General features: G+C 47.4%; 1 protein-coding gene across 3 annotated transcripts in view; it reads right to left on the bottom strand.

Moving 5' to 3' along the window:
* LRSAM1 (leucine rich repeat and sterile alpha motif containing 1) overlaps positions 1-20748 on the bottom strand; it is a 43805-nt gene that overhangs the window by 16567 nt on the left and 6490 nt on the right. Inside the window, exons 3-15 of one of the 3 annotated variants that reach the window (XM_078615968.1) lie at positions 18957-19001; positions 16781-16855; positions 15265-15333; positions 13083-13167; positions 11650-11771; positions 9158-9248; positions 7484-7611; positions 6544-6573; positions 5512-5634; positions 3836-3975; positions 3041-3085; positions 2260-2330; positions 663-762 (exon numbers count right to left, since the gene is read on the bottom strand). In XM_078615968.1, coding sequence (XP_078472094.1) covers positions 663-762; positions 2260-2330; positions 3041-3085; positions 3836-3975; positions 5512-5634; positions 6544-6573; positions 7484-7611; positions 9158-9248; positions 11650-11771; positions 13083-13167; positions 15265-15333; positions 16781-16855; positions 18957-19001 — 1124 coding nt within the window. Of the gene's footprint in view, positions 1-662; positions 763-2259; positions 2331-3040; positions 3086-3835; positions 3976-5511; positions 5635-6543; positions 6574-7483; positions 7612-9157; positions 9249-11649; positions 11772-13082; positions 13168-14428; positions 15242-15264; positions 15334-16780; positions 16856-18956; positions 19002-20748 lie in introns of those variants that run through there. The other 2 variants (XM_078615969.1, XM_078615970.1) reach the window with 2 other exon arrangements.

Here is a 20748-nt window from a genome sequence, read left to right as displayed (position 1 = left end):
CCTTCCATAAACTTTGTAATCCGATCGTGGTTTTGTATTGTTTGTTGTAATGTTCTGACCTGCCCCCACTGGACATTTGTAAAAAAGAGCTTTATAGCTCATCAGATTCCTCCAGGATAAATAATCAGATTCCGACTGAAAGACGTGGGAAGGTCTTCAACCAGCAGTGGGTTTGTAAAGGGTCGCTCTTATTTATTCACAACCCTTACACACCCTCCATAAAGCAATCCTACAAATGCTATAACAATTGGGTTTCTAATAAAAGCAATTGAATTGACTGCCACTGATGTGGGAATTTAACATCTGTAAGGCTACGTGGTGGACAGCAGAGGGCAGCGCATGCTAAATTCATGGAAGCAACTTTTATTCTCCCACACCGATGCTCCCCACCTTCACTAATCAACACTGACCGGCATGGCGAAGTACGGTCAAATAGCTCCCCACAGACCCACACCAGCAATTGGGGGGAGGGGGGGGTGGTGGAACGACAAATGGTACGGCGCACATTCACCCACCGATTGCCTTCGCGCCGAACCAAGTTGACGGAAAAAAACAAAAAGCTCAGCAAAATGAGCCGGGTTCAAAAATCCTGGGCACGGGCAAAGAGGGAGGCAAAACCAGGCAGGGCGTTCTCGCGAGAGCAGGCGGGCAGGGACCCCCACCTGCTGGCGGCCTGGTCACACAGCTCGTCCCTCTGCCGCTGGTACTCCTGCCTGAGCAGCTCGTTGGACTTGGCCTCCATCAGCATCTGCTGCATGGCGGCTGTGGGCACACGAGGCACCTGTGTGTGTGTGTGTCCACGAGCCTCGAGGCTCAGGGGAATGAAACGATGTTAATTGTGGGTGAGGGGTTGGGGGTTTGTAGTTATCGTCTTGGGGGGGGGGGGGGGGGGCAAGGGGTTCGCGTTGTCCCTCGCATTAGGAATCGTAGGTGCATATTGAATTTTCTTATTTTTGTATCTTAATTGTAAACTCTTGAAAATAAATTAATGGTGAGAATAGTTTTCCCCTTTTTGATGGCAACAAAACAGGTGTTAAGTAAGATGTTAAAACACCAAACTGAAACCTTTTACAAGGAATCATGTCTGCATTAACCACAATGCTTGTGGTCAGAATGCAAATAAAAAAACACTCTGATAATATATGCATTGTCTTTGAAGCTGATTGGTCCACACCAGAGACAGCTTTCTTTTGAGTCGAGTCTCAAACGGTGCTAGACCAGAGGACGCCAAAAGGCGTACACAGCACAAACACAATGCACTTTCAGAGTAATGAGAGCTCGGGGTGAGCAGCTACATCATGATATAGAAAGCTGTCTCTGGTGTGGACCAATCAGTTTCAAGGACAATGCATATATTATCAGAGTATGTTTTTTGTTTGCATTCTGACCACAAGTATTGTGGTTAATGCAGACAGGTTTCAGTTTGGTGTTTTAACATCTCAACACCTGTTTTGTTGCCAGAAAAAAGGGGGAAAACCTATTCTCCTATTTTGGTACTGGCAGAGGAGGTCCCATAAATGAACGGTGTCCACAGTTTGGGTGGGGCGTCGCCTCTCCCCCGCCCTCCCCACCACCCCACAAACTCCGCCCATGCGGAGAGGCTATTGCCGGGGGACGGTGGGCATAGGGGTATTCACGATGCCTCCATAAGTCAAAGGAAGGTCGGAAACCGACAACTCCCAGTTCCCAGTTGGGACAAAAATGGAAAACACGACAAGACACTGGCGGGCGGCCACATGTGCGGCTAAAAAATACAAAAATAAAAAGCACGCTAGTTGGGGCACAAGGTTAGAGTCGCAGTTCGGGGTACAGACTTCTTTGCGTGGCATTTTTAAGCAACCGAGCGAGTTTATAACAGTGTGCGGTGGGTTTGTCATGCTTTTTGCCGTTTACAGAGACTCCCAAACAGACCCACACAGAGACCCATGATCTCCACGAACTTCGGAGTCGGTCATACAAGCCATGGGACCAACCCGGTCGGATGATGGCACCTCGTACCCCACCTACGCAAATGAGGTGTTCATCTCCCTATGGCGGTCGGGAGGCAAGTCTATTCGAATAACCACCGTTGACTTCCCTACAAAGTGGTACTCGATTTATCTACTCCAGAGTAAACTACTGGCCGAGTCCCATCCCCAACCGGGATTTGAACTCGGGACCTTCCCACCAAGAGGCGCCTTCGCTCTGCCGCCGAGGCATCCGGCCGGGTTTACTGCAAAGCATTGGGCTGTCCAAGGTGTGGAGACGTAACGGCCTCACCAGCCACGTCGTTCCTCCTCAGCGCCGATGTCTCCTCCTGTGTGATGCACACCAGAAGCTCCATTTCCAGCCTGCGCGCACACACACACGCGCACACACACACACGCGCGCACACACACACACACATGCGTGCGGCCCAGCACAGCACCACGAGCAATCCACGTGCGGCCACGCAACAGAGGACAAAAAACCACAGGCCCAGTGCAAACGGGAGGCCAAACTATGACGACACCGGTTTGCTTTAGCCAAGCATCACACTTAAAAGGATAATTTGCCAACATGTGATTCGGGCAGAGGATCTAGTGACTTCTTAACCATCAGTGAAAATCTATCTGGCTCTCTTCCAATAACACTCGTGCCCACCCAAAGTGCTTGCCACAACTGAACCACAGCACCTTGCTGATCTCGTCAAGGAGCATAAACCATCACGCAAACTCCGGTCATCCTCACAGCGGCTTTTGGCTGGCCATCGAACAAAGACGGTCACCGCATTGCGCGCTTTCAGATGCGCTTCTGCGGCCGTCTGGAACGCTCTTCCTTCCCACATTGGGAAGTCACTGGAGCTAGGTACTTTTAAATCTAGATTGAAAACGAATTTTTTTTAAACTGCTTGTTGTGTTTAGTTTGCTGTCCTTTCCCCGCACCTCCAATTAGCAAAGTTGGCTACGTACGGTGCGAAAGAAGCTCCGTATACCTTGCGGACAACATGCACGTGCAAGCGCACAAATCAAACGTCAGGGCACATTCACAGGTGGCCAATGATACAGAAGGAAAAAGCCACCTCTCTCTGTCCATGGCCTCCAGGAGATCTTTCTTTTGTTTGAACCTGCAAACAACGAGACAGAAACACTTACCTAACTATGTCACAACACCCACAAACGCAACGCCATAGGGCAGGACGCGACACGTCTTGATGGGATGGCCGAATCACATTACCAAGCTCATTCTCCCCACTGTTCGCGACAGAGACAACAGGCATCCTTCCTCCAAACGTCGGACGACACAGAACAATCGCCAGCACGACGATCGGGCCGTGTCTCTCATCTAAAGCGAGAGGCGTCACTCACGTCTACCAGCGCTCCTGAGCGAGTGGTGGCAATTTCCGCATGACTAAGGCGAGGGCTTAGCTGCTTGTTCTGTGAAAGACCGGCTCTTTCCCGACGAATCACATTTTTTCAGCGATGGGGCTGCCTGTGCCACAAGACAAAATAGCCATTCAGACCTCTCAGAGCAGCACAAAACCTTCGTGTTAGGAAACGCTCGTACGGGAGGATACAAAGCTACCTCCGAGATCTTTTTCAAAAGTGAAGTCTCTAGTCGACACTGGAGGGGTGGCGCTTTCATACTCGCGATGGAAAATTCCAGATAAAATCACCCCCCACCCCCCGTAGGGAATTCCTACCAATGGCTCAGAGCAGTGGCTTACACGAGTTTAAAACAAGAACGCAACGCACGAGGTACCTCACAGGGGGCCATCTCTCAGAGTCGACCGCGAAAGCTCTGAATAGGCCGGTGCCTCGTTATGAAAGTCGAACACCTGCCCATTTATCCCATGAGCGCACGCCCACACGTGTACCAGTCTCTCTTGCTGAGGATGTGCGACACCAGGTCGCCCGCCTTCTTCTCCATGCGCAGGAGCTCCTCCGTCATCCGCACGCGGGTGGCGTCCTGACGCCGTCGCTGCCCGTCCACTTCCCTTTCCAGCTCGGCCAGACCCTGCGCAAACAGCCATAGCCCATAGCAGACTGTTGGGGCAAGTGCTGTTTAGCGAGCACCTATGAAGGCTGGAATGGCACACGAGGGGGGTGGGTGGCCAGCACCACGCCCGGCCACCTTTGTCTGATTTTACACACCGCACAAGGTATTCATTTGAGGCCGAGTCGACCCAGGGGAGGCTCAGGACCGGTTCAGACATTCGTCACCGGTGTTGGATGTTAGCGGGAATCGAACTGGGGTCGCCGGGTTCGCAGCGCAGTGCGCTAACCGCGACACGACCGCTCCCAACACACCAGACTCGGCGGTAACAGTCGTGCCTCACGGCGAGAAGGACCTGGGTTGGATTCTTGGCTCGGGTGCCTGTGTGGAGTTTGTATGATCGCGCCCTGCTCTCCGTGGGCTTTCTCCGCGTCCTCTGGTTTCCTCCCATCGCTAACAACAAACAATTTAGTCCAATCGGTTTATTTTGGGTAAGGCTCATTGAGCCAAGAAGCGCTTTTGTAAATGGCGATTGGTGTTGGTCACACATCCCAAAGTAGGACACCCTCCTGTAACAGGAACTTCAAACTCAGCGTAACGTTATTGTGGAAATCATTACAATAATATAATTCACGTCTCCCCCTTACATGTCTCTTAGGTTTTTTTCGGTAAAGTCACGTAGGTAAAAAATAATAATAAAAATAATAGAAATAAAATAATAAATCACGACGTTTCGGAGGCAACACAAGTCTCTGTCATCAGGTGGGACCGTCACAGCTAAATTTACTGTATCTTTTGTATTTTTACCTACGTGACTTTACCGAAAGAACTAAGAGTATGAATCCTTGCAGTCACGAAAGCTTCAAATCTAGAACCCTTATATGTCGTTTAACAAATACGTTGCCATTTTATTATTAACACCGCTGGCCGAGTTGCGTCGACCTCAACCTACAGTCTTATGCCGCCATCCTTTCTAGTATCCGTCACCTCTCAGCCTTCGCATCCACCTTACCTGTACATGAACCACTTTGTGTAGCGCATAAAGAAATGTAGCGTACTGTAGGGTACAATATATTATTCACGTAGTGTTTGGCGATTGTTTATTATAGTGTACTCTATCTGATTGTACCCTGCATAATTTGTGTTCAAGTTTACTGCTGTTACACTAGTGTTGAGTGCAGCATTTTTAATCACTTAATGTAACGTTGTGGGTACGTCTACAGCTTCACTGTACCCTCCGTTGCGTTTAGCTCACGTGGCGTGCAGACCACGATCGCTTTTATTGAAGTCGTTTCGATATTCGTCGCAACTTTCCGGAACGCAACCCCCGATGTAAACCGAGGCATTGCTGCATTATAATTGTTTTCGTATTTTGACGTGACGTCAGTGGCACAGGTGGGAATATAAAAAAAAAAATCCCCGTTACATTTCAACGTAGCTGCGCCTAACCGTGTCGCGCCGAGCGGTGTATTGTGACGACCGCGCAATGGGTGTGTGGGCAGAGCGAGAGAAGGAATTCGCGTCCGTGACGATGCCGCGAGGGTAGCAACTCGAGACCTCTTTGACCGAGTGCATCAGCTCATCCCTCTGCAGCGTCGCGTCGTTCACCAGCAGCGCCATGTCCATGTGCTGCTGGCCCAAGGCTCGCTCAAACTCCAGCTGCTCCTTCCGCCGCATCTCCTGGAACCGCGGCGCACGCGTTTCACACGGCGACACCAACCAACCGGTCGATCTTTCGTTTTTACGTGCCAATGTCGCCCTCAAATGAAGTAGCCATCGGCGCACATCGCAGCAGAACGGGAACGGCACAGGGGGCACGGAGCAACGGGAATGAGACGAGAAACCCGTCCCGACCCTCAGCGGCTAACGCCGACCGAGCAAAGTAAATTTCAACCGCGCGCAAAATAAAGTGCAACCGTGCGCAACGAATATCATAAGAAAGGTAAGTAGTAAATGCAAATGAGATAAATGAAAGGTAAAGAAACAGTTTTTAATTTTAGGTGGAAGACAAGTCTGACTAGGTGTCTTGCAAAGACCACAGAATTGAGAGACACTTGGTAGAAAGGCAGCGGGGTGTTCCAGATTTTTGGGGCTGCTCCCTACAGCCACGGCCTCAACAATCATGGGTGGTGACGTGGCCTGAAGCTCGCGATGAATCGATACTCTAACTTGGCTGTCGGATCGACTAGGAGCAGAATCGATACAATAGATGCCTCGATTTTACTTTCTTCCATATATGGGCTGATCTGCGCAGGAACGTTCGCCCAGGACAAAAGAGCGTTATAACGAAACAGCGCTATAAGAGGCACGCCCTGCACTAAGTTGGGATGACAGACATATCACTACGAATTCGAAACTACTACAGATTATGTGGACTAAAGCGCCTCCCTTCGTGATAGCCTTGTTATCTAAGCATGACCCCACACTCCGCTGGCCTGCTATTTTGAACACAATCTGCAATAGAAGCTTCTACAGAAAGGAACGCAAACAGCATTATTAGAACCATGCAAGGCAGCGCCTTGCAAGTAACCACAAAGTCAGGTGTGCCACGGCAGTTCGCGAACATTTCATAATCGTGACCCAACTAACCTTTTTGTTTTCAAATTCCTTGAATTTGTCCTGAAAAACAAAAGTTGGGGAAAGTCGTTACCAGACCGGTCACTGTCACTGAACCTGTGCTCGCGCCAGAAGCATCCATTGCGAACACATCTGTCTGCTCAATTAGCAAGCTGCGTTAGAGCAACATCACGGCCATCTTGCACGCAGGTTTATAAATAGCTGGCACCAATAACGACAGTCTCCATCCATAGCTGAACAAAGAAAAACATAACAACTATTCATGTTTACATTGCGGCGTCGTTCATGCAATTAAATCTAACAATCGCTGCGGAACCACGGTTAAGCGGGACGGGTGGCAGATGCGTGCTCCTTCGTTATTTATGCTAATACATATCTTCCTGGAAATTGCAAGGATCGACACCCAGGCGAGACGACGCGCAGGCAGGGCACGCGCAGGGCCGCACGGCGGTGCGTGGCACGGGCATAAAAGGCCACCGGGGAGCATAAAGCATCAGGCAAACTCCGGTGGTCATCCTCGCAACGGCGGCTTTTGGCTAACCATCGAACAAAGACGGTTCACCGCATCGCGTCAAATGCGCATCTGGAATGCTCTTCCTTCCGATATTAGGAAGCCACTGGAGCTATGGACTTGTAAAACATCTAGATTGAAAACTCATTTCATAAGGGCTGTTTTTGTGTTTCACTTGTTGTCCTTCCCCCGGCACCTCCCGAAGAGCAGGGTTGTCTACGCATGGTGCGAAAGAAGTTCAGCATACACACATACCCACACCACCATCACCAAACCGCAACCATTACTACCACAGCCAACACTGCCACCACATACCAGATTGAAAACGAATTTCTTTAGAACTGCTTTTTTGTGTTTGGTTTGTTGTCCTTCCCCCGCACCTCCAATTAGCACAGTTTGCTACATACAGTGGGAAAGAATTTCAACATACGTATGACCCACCTGCCACGCGGCTTGCTGAAGGCTGTGCTGGAGCTCGGCGTTGTCCGTCACGTCGGGGCAGCGCTGGGGGCTCGCGGTGAGGACGGACAGGAGGTGCTGGGACGGCGGGGAATACTCGAGGCCGGATTCTGCATCATGAGACCAGGTAACGGCAGAACCGTCACCGCAAAACCAACGGCCACTGCCGATTGCATAACCACCACGCCTTCGCCATCAACTTCTCCCTTCTGCCAAATCCTGCAACTGTTGCACAGTTAATACTTGACCTCCAAGGACAAGTCTTCGAGCCTCATCGCCATCGTCTGGATTCAGATCTTGCTCTTGGTCACCAACCTCTGCGTGCCATTTCAACGCCTGTCCCAGTAACCTGCCCCTCCGCCGTGCTGCACAGTATTCCACCCAACGGAACCTCTTTTCTCATGATTACTTCTACAGTGCTTTCCTAGCACGTTGTGTTGTAAACTTCTAAGTTGCAGACCAGATCCCGCTGCGTAATGCTCATCATATTCCACACAACTATATACACAATGCGACGTTATCACAATGAAACTAATGCTTCTCTATGAATTCAAGTGATCCAGATGGATATATATTCGACTTGACTTCTCTCCACACTTACAACCACAACCACATTGCCCTGATCCTCAGATCACACAACTGGCTCCCAATACAATCATTCCTTGCAGCAGCAGCTTTTGGCCGGCCATCGAACAAAGATGGTGTTACCACATCGCACGATTTCAGATACGCTTCTGCGGGCATCTGGAACGATCTTACTTCCGATACGAGGAAGCCACTGCAGCTATGCACTTTTAAATCCAGATTAAAAACTAATTTGTTTAGAAATGCTTGTTGTATTTAGCCGGTTGTCCTTCCCCGCACCTCTGATTAGCACGGTTGGCTATGTATAATGCGAAAGAAGTTCAACATACATACAGGGACTCCATAAATCTGAGTTCTGCTGTACTAGTGACGAATTGGCATGTTCTGTTTACGTGACAACCCTTACTAGTTGGCTGTGTCGGGTGGTGGCAGGTTTAACGACACGTTTATATATTTACGCGATCTAACCCAAAAAACCTCTATTATGGGTGATATTGGTCGCGAAAGCCAGCTTGTTATACAGGGACTCCTCTACTTATGAACAAGTTAAGTTCCACAGGTCTGTCGATTTCAAACATGTTGTATGGCATGTACACTAAACATGACGAATGGCTTTAAAAGTTGTATAATTTTCTGCAGATGCCACTGGTTCTTCACGTTCTACAGATGTAGATGCCACCTCCGCCGTCTATTGCGCGGTGGTTGAATTTACGACTCTCGGTCCAAACACGTAACTGGACATACAGAGAGGTTTGTTCGTATCTCCAAATGTTTGTAAGTCGAATGTTTGTAAGTAGGAGTCCCTGTACATAGAACCATATGACCCCTATGATCCTACAGCGATAAAATGACGATTGGCATTGTTGTGGCCAAAGTGCTCAACTTACAATCGGACCAAGCGGTGTCCAAAACCACGTCGGGCGGGGGGGGGGGTGGGGGATTGAGTTCGCCGATCATCCCCTCTAGCAAAGGTCAAGCGAGCACCACGGTGCGAGCGGCCACGAGCGGGTGGCTGCTCTACGAGGGGTGCTGGTGCACTGTGGTGGCGACCACTAGCGCCAGCGAGCCGACCTTCGCACAGGAAGCGCTTGACAGCCTCGGTGCCCTGCCGGACGACGTCCTGCGGCGGAAAGGAAATCCTCCCCACGTCCAACTGCAGCGTCTGGTGCAAACAACAGCAGGAGGAGGAAGCAGTGGACGCTACTGCAAGTGATTCTGCTGCAACCGACGCGCACCGAACGGTTCCTGCCCCTGCCTCCCCCTGCACAATGCTATACAAGATTGTCACATTTCAGGGGGTCACAATTCAAGAATCGATTCTTTTTGGACTGCCTTGCGGGGTTTCGTATGCCTCCCTTGTTCATCTCGTTAGCCTAAAAGTATAACGATTGTAATATACAGGCGTTCCCCGCTTTTACGACGTTACAATGCATTCCTGGAAACCCCATCATATATCGGAGCGTATTTTCCCATAGGCAGTAGAAACATTGAGAAACATTACTTGCGTATGTGTTTTCCTTTTATCAGCCATATCTAAAGAAGTTCAACAAATAAAAATCCACAAAAACACTTGAGCTCTACGCCAAGTCACATCGGAAACCAAACCAACACTCTTCAAATGCGTTCGGAGTCGTGTCGGAAGACGCGTCAAAAATCTAGTTTTATATTTCTGCATTGATCCATAGTGAAGTTATATAAACATTGTAAACGTGGATCGCCCTAAATCGGATCGTCGTAAATCGGAGACCGCCTGTACAAATAATTCACAGTCCATGTGGAGCATCTACTGCTAGATGAAGGCCTCCGCATGCTGGATGCTGTTTAGATCAAACTGACAAAAGTTAACATTTTCCTAAGTGTTACATGCATTGTAAATAATTATTTTTTACACTCACGATTGTACGCAGCTATCGTGAGCGGAAAAGTTTGTTTAAATGAATGAATAATTTTAAGACTACCAATCTACATTGTGCAATTTAACACGTAGACTTTCGCGACCAATATTATTCATAACTAGCTTGTTTGCCCGTCCTAGGACGGAAGCTGTAATATTCACGAAAAAATTGAGCAGAGGAAAATTGTATCTTGTGTAAATTTAATAGCAGTGAATCTTGCACGAAAGTATGTCATCAAACACTTCACTGCAGTTCACTGTAGCGCTGTATTAATGGCAATGAATCTGGCACAAAACGAAGTCATAAAACACCTCACTTCATGTCACTGTAGCACTTTATATAGCTGACCTTCAATTTGTTCAAATTTACTGCTCTGATACTTTATTCTTTTCTGCTTTCGGTTTGTTGCGGTTGAACCCAAATCAAGAGCCAAATGGCTCACAGGGTAAACCCTAATAAATAAATGAAACTGAAATGAAACTGCTGGGGTTGAAATAAATTGGAATTCGATACAATATCTGGAAAATCACTGAGAAATGTCTATTTTACGATAATGTAGAAGCATAAATTAGACTTATCTTTAGTCTCAAGTGCTGAAGAAATAAAGACACCAAATCCACTTTGTTGCTGCATAGAATTATTTATTGGATTCACTTTCAATAAAGAAACGTCAAACTTAAAGCGAATTTGCAAAAAATATATTTCCACTCGACCTTCTTCTGCGTGAGTGTAAAAATCCACCAGCTCATGAATATTAATGACGGGGGGGTGCGGCATGTGGAGTGACGTCACGCGCGTTACACACAAACAGACATTCTGGGCTCATCATTGTCGCAATAATGTTTTCTTTTTGTTAGATCGCATAAATATAAATGTGTTAACCCACCACCACCCGACACAGCCAATGAGTAAAGTTTGTCACGTAAATGAAACGTGTTCAAATTAGTTACTACTTCAGCACAACGGTGCTTTGGTGACTAGACCCACAACAACGTTTGCTATTTGAGTACTGTGACGTTTCACTGGTAATCACAACCAGCTTCATCAGGCGATTTTTGCAAGAAATCATTGGCTGTGTCAGATGGTGGTTTGGTTAACGACACATTTATATTTACGCGATGGAACCCAAAAGAAAAACCCTTATTACGAACTACACTGTACACCGCAATGGGACGTGGCAACGGCTCACGCCTGAGAGTGATCTGAGGTGCTGAGAAAAAAGCCATGGGGTGATGACGACGATGTTCCAAGGCGTCACACTCCAGGTTAATCGGGGTCCACTCGCTGCCTTCCATTCCAGGCCATGAACTTTCCGTGCCCCTCATACGAACAAGGTCTGTATACATACGTTACAATAGTCACCCATTATCCGCTTAATTTTTCTATAACTTAATTGTAATTGTACGTTGATCAGCCTGAAAATATTCTGCACGAGCTGACTTGCACTACAGGGATTTTATTACGAAACATTGATTAATATTCTTTCAATATTTTCGATTTCTCACGAGATACGGATAATTTTGTGCCGAATTCTATTTTCTTCATTGCTGTGGTGTATTCGTTTTGCTCTTGTCATGTGTGATTCAGGTCACTCGTGCAAATGAGACTAACCTGGCCTCTCTCTCGTGTGTTCTCACTTTGCTCAACAAAAATCAACTTGACACCTACCTCGAGGGTGCGAATATGAGCCAGGCTGAGCGGAAGTTTGGAGATCTGGTTGAGGCTGATGTCCAAGTTCCTCAAACTCTGCAAGCCGTCCAGATCCTTCGGCAATTCCGATATCTTGTTATCTTGTTATCAGACAACAGCAGCAGCATCGCCAACACAGCGATATTAGATACCGTCACTAGAAAGGGACGGCGCAAGGCGGGGCTGCCGTGGCGTTCCTCCGCACCTCGCGACGCCGCTGAACTATTTGAAATCCGAATGCACGACAGTGGCTGCCGAGAAGAGCGCAGCACGTCAGGCCTGGCAATCCGAGGACTGCCCTCTTCAGCGTTCATGTGCAAGGTCTGCGGTCACTCCTGTGCTGCTCATATCAGTCTATTAAATCGTACAAAGACACGCGGATCATGCTAAGAAGTTTCTCTCAGGCAGTCATCGTTCATCCGATGCTGACTCTATGGCATCTTTTACCCGGCTGGGTGGCAGCGTGGTTAGAGCGTTCAACTCACAAGCGGAAGTCCACGGCTTCCAAGGAGTCCTGAGGTGGCCATGTGGCTCGTGTCGGAGCACTAAGCAGGCAGGCACTGAGATTCTGCATTTGAATACAGGTTTCAGCCACCCGTGGTTAAACCAGGTTCTCAAATGTAGCCAGTTCATGATCTCAACCTAACCATCAATGACTACAAAATAAAACCTATCATTGAATTTTGCTTTTGACTTAGTTTGGCTTATTCCAGCTCGGATAATTAAGCAATTTTGTTCAATTGACATGTGATAAACACTTTTCTGGATATATATATATAAGGTGCGTTTCCCTTGTGATATACAGATGTAAGTGAAAGTGGCTTCATAAGCAGTTACGAGATGTCATCTATGATACAGGGTGGTGCACCGCTAGCTCCAAAAGATCAAGTCTTTGTCTAATGGCGACGCCAACCGCTCAACAGGAATAAAATTGGGGGGGGGGGGGGGGGGCGAAGAGATACAGAAAAAAAGTATGGGAGTTCAAATCTGGGTCAGAGGTCAACTAGACCATCATGCTTCTTGGGTTCATAAATGAGTACCACTTTGTGCAAAGTCAACAATGTTAATCCATACCTGTCAACCCATACCGGTTTACCCGCATTCTTGTATAGCGAAATTGAGTTTTCAGGTCCATAGAGTGTACAGCTGTTTCAATATGGGAAAAAAGGTCTATTTGTTTGTGTTTCTCCTATGTGATGGGAATTTGTAGGATGAACGTTGAGATTTATAAGGGCACGGGGTGACCAATAAGGTCTGAATTGGTCTGTAATAAGGTAGGCACTGATAAGGGGTTGAACGGTATCTTCATCCTACTCATTTATTTGTGACCCATGAATGTCTGAAACTTGGCGAAACTTTGACATCGTGTCAAACGGAATCCCAGGCGCGCAGGCAAGGCCCTCTTTGCTTACCCCGCACGTTGAGCGTCTGCAGCTGTCTCAACCGAACCACGGATTCGGGCAGTGCCATCAAATTGTTGCCCTCGACATTCAGCACCTGGGAAACGAGAGAAAAAAAGGGACCGGCTACCGTTCCATCACCGGGTAGAGTTTACTGGAGCAGCGACACGGAGTCACGGTAGCGCACTTTCACGCTTGCTGCAGGAGGGGTCGCGGTTCAAACACCCGGCAGGCCCGCCCTGGTTATCGCGGCGATCGACTGTGGCCGTAAAATACGCGCCGCTTTGCGGTGAAGGCGAATAATCCCATGACGCAATTAGAAAAAGAGCTTGCCACAGTGTGCCTGTGTCATGGTCCAAATTTGAAAGAAAAACCAAAACATTTTAAAATTACTCAGTTCGGAAACACCCCCTAGTGTCAAACTACTGCAGCCTGTGATACACAGCACCTTTGTGAAAATAAGGGTGTGAATATAAAAATGTACTATCTTACTTTCTTATCTGAGCGACAAAGAGCACGGTGGCAGAGCCTCAACACTTACATTAAGAATCTAGGAGAGGGACTGGGTTGATTGATTATGCACCACGGACAATGTTAGATGTTAGATGCCAGCAATCCAGTGCTCTTCAGGCAAAGGATGGTGGATCACATAGATGTGGGGAACTTCCAAATTCTCTAGGCCTTGGCGTGACCAAAAGACGGCAGGTGATGTGGCCTTGTGCGAGTGGTGGCATTTCTGTGGGTACTCATGTTCAGGTTTATTTTCTTGAACCAGGTGAGAACTCGAGACAAGGATGAGCATCATCTGCAAGAAGTGACCTGGGCCATCAGTCTGCCAGTAGGGAGCGATGATTGCGATGTGTAATCCCAACTCAGTAAAAGGCTTCCTCTCATATACAAAACCCTTCTTAAAAAAGCAATAGGCCAAATATTCAAACTCAAAACCCTCTTGAAATAATTTTAAGACTCAGCGAGGCTTTCCTGGATAAATGATTAAGACTACATATTTATACTCTTTGGTTCTTTCGGTAAAATCACATAGTTAGAAATAAAATAAAACAAATCACTACGTTTCGATTGCAACACAAGCAATCATCATCAGGTGGGAAAACCACATCAAGAAAAAATTGCTGAAGTGGGAGAGAGCTGCCATGATTATTATAATATTAGAGTTGAAGGCCTAAAGGTAGTAGGTTCTTAGCTCACATTTCCCCACCGTATCCGACGTTGTGCTTGCCTCTTTACGTTGTCAAACAGCCTTCCATCCCTTCATTGTCAAGCAGTGCTTTTTTTTTCAAACTCGTGTATTTTTTTCCCTTCCAAACCTCCTTCTCGGGCTTCCTCCGGCAAACTTTCACCTCTGACAATATGCGCTGCCCAGCTGTTTTGATCCTCTGTGAGTGTAGCTCCAATTCTTTGTGAATCCCCTCCAGAGCTTTCGGCATTATTCGCCCTGTCAATCTCATTCTCCCATTCGACACCACAGCCACATCGCAAAATGTCCAGCATTCTGATGTCGTCCCTTTCTCAATGGCCACATCTCTGCGCAATACAAAACCACCCTCCGCACTCGGGGTGTTTGTGTGTCTCCTCTGTAATTCCCAACTCATCCGTCGTATGAGCAGCTTTGCTCTCACCGAATGTAGGTTATCTCAAGGCAGTGTTTATTCTAATATCCTTCGAGCATCTGCCGCCTTTTTTTACAAAAACACTTCCCAGATACGTGACCTGTCTCGCCCGTTCTAGCTCAATGTGATATTTTTCCATGTTTCCAAAAATGTTTATTATAATCGATCAACTTTCTTTCTATTAACACTGTCTATCAGCTTCCTCATCTCTGCTAGCATCACGGTAGTTTCTACAGCCACTCTCTCATCGTCCCTCTTCCTTGTCGATGATACTAAACCGAACTCATTCATTATTATCGGGATGCATGCATTAATGCTGCCTCCGACTTTAAGATGCAGTCTCTACACTTGACGAACTGCCCAAGACTCCAAGAGCCAAACTGAGGCAGCCTATTAAGATGTTTTTAAAACTAAGCGGAAGAACGTCTCAAATTGGCCGGCAATGCATTGTTAACCTTGGAGATGAGGTCATCTGCAGAGGACATCATTAACCTTGCACGGAACATGGTTCAGACGTTGGGCTGATTATTGTCACGCTGCCTCATTAACTTATAATGTTCACTTACCTGCAGAGCTGAGAGTTGCCACATCTCTTCAGGCAGAGCCTTGAGCTTGTTGGCATGCAGATCCAGTACCTGCACCACGAGGCTGTGTTAATATCCATGTGGATGAGACAACGGACCTCACACAGGAAAAGGGTGGCAGGAGGAGTCATGGATACGTCCAGGTCCCATTATGGAGAGCAGTAAGTCCCCTTCGTCAAAATGCATGTGTTTTTTTAAATGGTTTAAATAATTCATTATTGATTTGTTTAACACGTAGGCTTTCGGGACCAGTATTATCCATGTAGTGGGTCAGAAACCAGGGGAGACACCAGTTGAGGCAACACGATATTTATTAACACGCTACTTTCTACAGGGTCCCTAACACAAGGGGTAGCGGCCCCTTCACCCGATACCTGGGGAGGTACGGCCTCCGGACTACACGGGCCTAACACTGGGACCCCACTAATTCCCCGTCCTCCGGCTAGGGGCCCTAGGGGAGGCCACGCTGACCGTGCCAGGGTCTTCGGGTCCTGACCACTGGCCTCACTCAACTGCAGCCCTTAGAAGGATGGCAGAGCTTGGAGTCCAGGGTCCTATCCTCAGCCTGGCCTTCAGTCTTCAGCTTGGAGGTGACGGACTCTATCGTTGCGAGGTCCGACTTGTATACAGTTCTGGGGCTTGCTCCGCCCCGGCCACGCCTTGCTTCCAGAACCTTCCACCAGGTCCTGGAAGGGTGACGTCATCCACCAATCCCCCCTCCCGGGGTTTGGGGGATTGTGTCCCAGGATCCGTTACCCCAAAGATCACCGTTGGCCCCTTTGGCCATAGTCCTTTAACAGTGGCGTCGTCACTCTTCCGCCCCCTGTTGACCCAATAGTGATGCTACCCGCTGACAACATGGGGAGTGCGGAATAACACCTTTACATACATAAGAGATTTTTTTTTGGGTAAGTAAGGTTTGTCACGTAAACAAAAAATGGCAATTAGTTCCTAGTGGGTTTACTCTCCAACACACCGGTGTGCTGAACTAGTAACTAATTGGCATGTGTAGAGCAAGCGTCACTTCAATAAAGTAAAAATAAAACAATTTGTAACGCGCACAAAACAGTTCAACCGTCGTTCTATCGCGAACTCGGTTCCTCGTATGCCATCTTTAAACCAGTGCGGCGCCTTCAGCCGACTACTGAAGGTAGAGGGGAGGTTTGACTGCCTTTGTATGCGCAGCGGGAGATTGTTCCATATTGCTGGGGTAGTCATGGAGGAATGTGCTCAGCCACAGCAGCTCAATGATAAAGTTTTGAACCCAACATGGAGGTGTCTCCCTGCTCTAACGAGCTTTGCTCCACTCAAATAACAGCGGTTGCCCCATGGATAGATATCGCTTCCTGCCATGGGAAAGTGGAGTTTTCCATGCTAGCACAGGGCCTTCAACAGACACGAGCACCACTCCACTGATTATTTAAACAGAGAGACACGCTGAGTGACTTGTGATTGTTATAGCGATTCTCAGTGCGTTGGTAACACCTCCAAGAGTCACCTTCAAGCCAGAGAAGTCCAAGATGTTTCCACCACTGGTGAGAGAGGTGAGACAGTTTGTGTGAAGGATCAGGACCTGGAAATAAAAACACGACACACCCAGGCTACACGTATGTACACAATGCAACAGCACACAAAGACCCCCAGTGTAGCAGTATATGTTAGGGCCAAGTGCTCTTACAAGGCTGGCGCGGCACTCACGACCACAATCTGGCCAGCACCATGCCTGGCCGTCTTTGTCTCTCGAGTGTTGATATTTACACACTGCACAATATTCTCCTTGAAAGCCAAGTTAACCTAGGTGAGGTCAAGAATGGGGAATAGATTTGGATACCACTTGCCACGAACGATGTTTAAGTTTAAGTGCATGGCCAGAAAGAAAACCCAGGTCACCCAAATGACAGCACCTCCACTGCTCATCATAGGCGAGGGCATCTCAATAACTGAAGAGACAAAAGCTACTTCGCACTCAGCTGTGCTCCGGAAGGAACCTTGCAGTCCTATCGACTGCCTTGTTCAGTCTCGCCTCTGTTTTGGCCAGAACAAGCCGATCCTCCTAGTGGGTCGGAGTGCTTGGGAGACATCTGTCAACCGGCAGCATATGTAGAAGGCTGTGATACACCAGCCCAGGGGCTGGACCCAGGATCCCGGGCGGTTCAGCACCGAGTGCTGTAATGGCCACCGCTGGGATTGGAAAATGCTCATCACTCAAAGCTCTTGCATGCCACTTAGTTATTTATTGGGAATGCAGCACAATCAGCAGACTCGCTGGTCTCACGATAAATACATAAACAGGCAATGCCCACACCATGCCCATCATCAGCCTGAGCTAGAGGAGCCTCACAGTCCTTGAGCACACGATCCCTCTTCTTGATTCAAACTCTCTCAGTGGCAGGGCGCCGCTGTTGCGAGATGTTAACTGCCTCGCCCGGTATACTGGAGGTCGTAAGTTCGATCCTGACTCTGATGCCTTTATATTTGGAGCTTGCATGTTCTCCCTGTGGTCATGTGGATTTTTCTCCGGGTCCTCCAGTTTTTCCCTCCACATTTAGAAACATAGATTTAGAATTTTTGGCTGCTATAAATTTCCACATAATAAGCCACTTCGTTGAGCTATAAAGTGTGGGCAGATCTCTTCTGAAAGAGCTATATCGCTCAGAGGGCCTTATCTGGTAAAGTAAAAATTGTTTATAATTTCGTTTTCTTAAAGATTAAAATGGATTTTTGCTATCACTATAAAAGCATCAAATCATGTGTCAAATGTATTATTTTAAATTAATACATTGAAACTCATTTATTTATAACTGCTTTTTGTGTTCAGTTTGTTGTCCTTTCCCCACACCTCCAATTAGCACGGTTGTCTACGTACGGTGTGAAAGAAGTTCAACATACATGTTTGCATTTGTACTAGCAGGAACCCACCTATGGCGAATATGTACAGAGACTGATGATTTCATACTAAAATATAGATTTTATATATATGATAAAAAGAAGTTACAATTATCGCACAATTGTATCTCAATAACAATACAATAACAAACTATCCAATTCTTTGCAGCCAACACTGGGAAAGAGTGCGAGAGAGATAGACACATGAACACGACACGTACAGTAAGTACGATGAAACAAAAACTTCGCGAAACACACCGAGGCTGCAAGCTCTACCCACTGCGCCTGCGATTGAGCTGAATGGAAGCACTCCCTTTCTTTAAGAATATGACGTCATCACACCCGACCCCCGCCTCACCACCGCAGGTCTCATGTCAACACCCCCTTTCCTCCACCTCACCCCAATCCCGCGTGACATCATCACACCTCTCCCTCACCTCCCCAGTGTCACGTGACGTCATCACCCCTCTGTTCCACCAAACTACCCCAGGTCTCGTGACGTTATCTCTCACATTCGCTCCCTCCGTATCTCGTGACGTCATCACCCCCTCTACTCACAACCTCAACACCCCAGCATCTCTGACGTCATTGACCCCTCCTGGTGCGTTACAGGGTGGATGGGGTCGATTCGAACATCTCCACTCGAGATCATGAGGGTTTGTTAAGAGATTGGATGGGCTTCATTGTAACGTCCTCACTCAGTGGCGTTGGGCCAGTACCGTGCCCTGGTCGCCCATGGCCCCATGGCCCCATGCCATCCAGCCACCTCAGGAGGAGCCATTTCTTACCTTCTTCTGCAGAACCCTGCATGTCGAATACACCGCGGAGGGGATCTGAAACAAGCGCAGTACATGAGTAACATTGACATCTGACATGCACACAACTCCCGCTCGCCTTTCAACGAGCGATAGCGGTGCTCATGAACCTGGAGCTGTGATGGTAATTCCACATTCCTAAGGCCAGGGCCAGTGTCTGGATAGAACCACCGTTGACTCTCCACAATGTGGTACTCTTTTAATTAATGCTGGGAGGATAATAATGATGATGCTGATGTGTTAAAGCACAATCTTCTGTGAGTTGGCAACTCAAACCACATTGAGTACCAAATAAATATTAACTCCCGCTTCATCCATACGGGCACATTATGCAAGTCTCTCCAATAACGGAATGCAGCATATCCGGAAGCAGGCTTACATGATATTATTTTAAAAAAGCATCTTCTATCTCACTCAGACAGAGTTACGTGACGACGTGCAAGTGTGTCTGGAGGCATGTAATGTAATGGCTCCTCAATTAGAATTGATTCTTAGACTTATGATATATGTATTACATAATATGCGTGAAAATCTATTTTACACATATCAAATTTATATCAGTTTTAAGTGAACTCTGCATTCCATTAATATTCCAGACAGATCATAATGATGAAGTTTAAGGGCATGGCCAGAAAAATTTGAATTGAAACCCTGAATCGCTACAATTCACCGAATCACCGGGGGACTTGTGATTAGCTCCGTGTGCTTCCGTGCAAAGAAACCGCACTGGGGTAGCCAGCGTGCTTCCATGGTGACCTGGAAAGTAACCTCTGTAATTGATGGTTACTCAATATTTTATACGTAACATAATACAATTCTGTATCTGGTATTTCCCAAAGTAGCGGAATTTAATTAGTTTATGTTTTTATTACTTTATTCAAAATGATTAAACATGGGCAACAGGGGCATTCTGCTCTGCCTGGAGGCCACGTGTTGTGATCTGTGTGCAAAGGCTCCGGGTGTGCTCACATTAACCCACGCAGCTGACATAATTTCCTGCATTTTCTTTGTTATAAATATTTTTCTAAATGTATGTAATTATGCTAAGTAACTGAAAAGTGTACATTCATACCTAACTACTGGCATGTTCTTGTGGTAATCTGACCACGGTAATGCATTCCCTACACACTGGATTCATGGCAGTGAGAGAGAGATGGTGAACGTGTTGGGGTGATGGGACTCTGACATTTCACAGATAAAGTCCAGTGTGTCGCTGTACAGTGTTTAAAGCGTTGGAGGGGAAACCAACACTGCATGACTGGAATATAAACTCACCTCTCTATTCAAGTCAACAAATGTGTGAGTGGGTCTTTTTGGAAGAGGTGTGTGTACGTGCGCACACAAGAGGAAGCGGTTGCACAGCGAACAGCACGATGTGCTATGAACCCCGCGACCAATGTTCCTGGCCATGGCTAACTTCAGAGACAAGCGATGTATGGACAAGTTATGAGTCTCTCCTAAGCTTTATCGGTGTACCTGGTGGGGTGTTTTAATTATCAGAGATGCGCAGCTGCTGCACGCCATCGTGCACCTGTGCAGGCATTAAACAGTGTTTACTCACAGCACTTGTCGTCCCAACTGTCTGATAAAGGATATAAGGGATCACTGTCATTGTAAAAGATTCCACCTTTATATAACGAGAATAAATATTGACACATGTGGCCTCACTGGAGCCAGAATTAATTCGAGTAACTCAGCAGACAAAGCCCATGGGCTATTTAACCTGGGACCTTCAAAGAATAAAAATATGTTTTGATAACAATGT

The sequence above is a fragment of the Lampetra planeri genome, chromosome 49 (assembly GCF_965212315.1).
Source record: "Lampetra planeri chromosome 49, kcLamPlan1.2.h2, whole genome shotgun sequence".
Taxonomy (NCBI): domain Eukaryota; kingdom Metazoa; phylum Chordata; class Hyperoartia; order Petromyzontiformes; family Petromyzontidae; genus Lampetra; species Lampetra planeri.
Note: the sequence above shows the minus strand (reverse complement) of the source record. Positions and strands in the feature narration are given on the sequence as shown.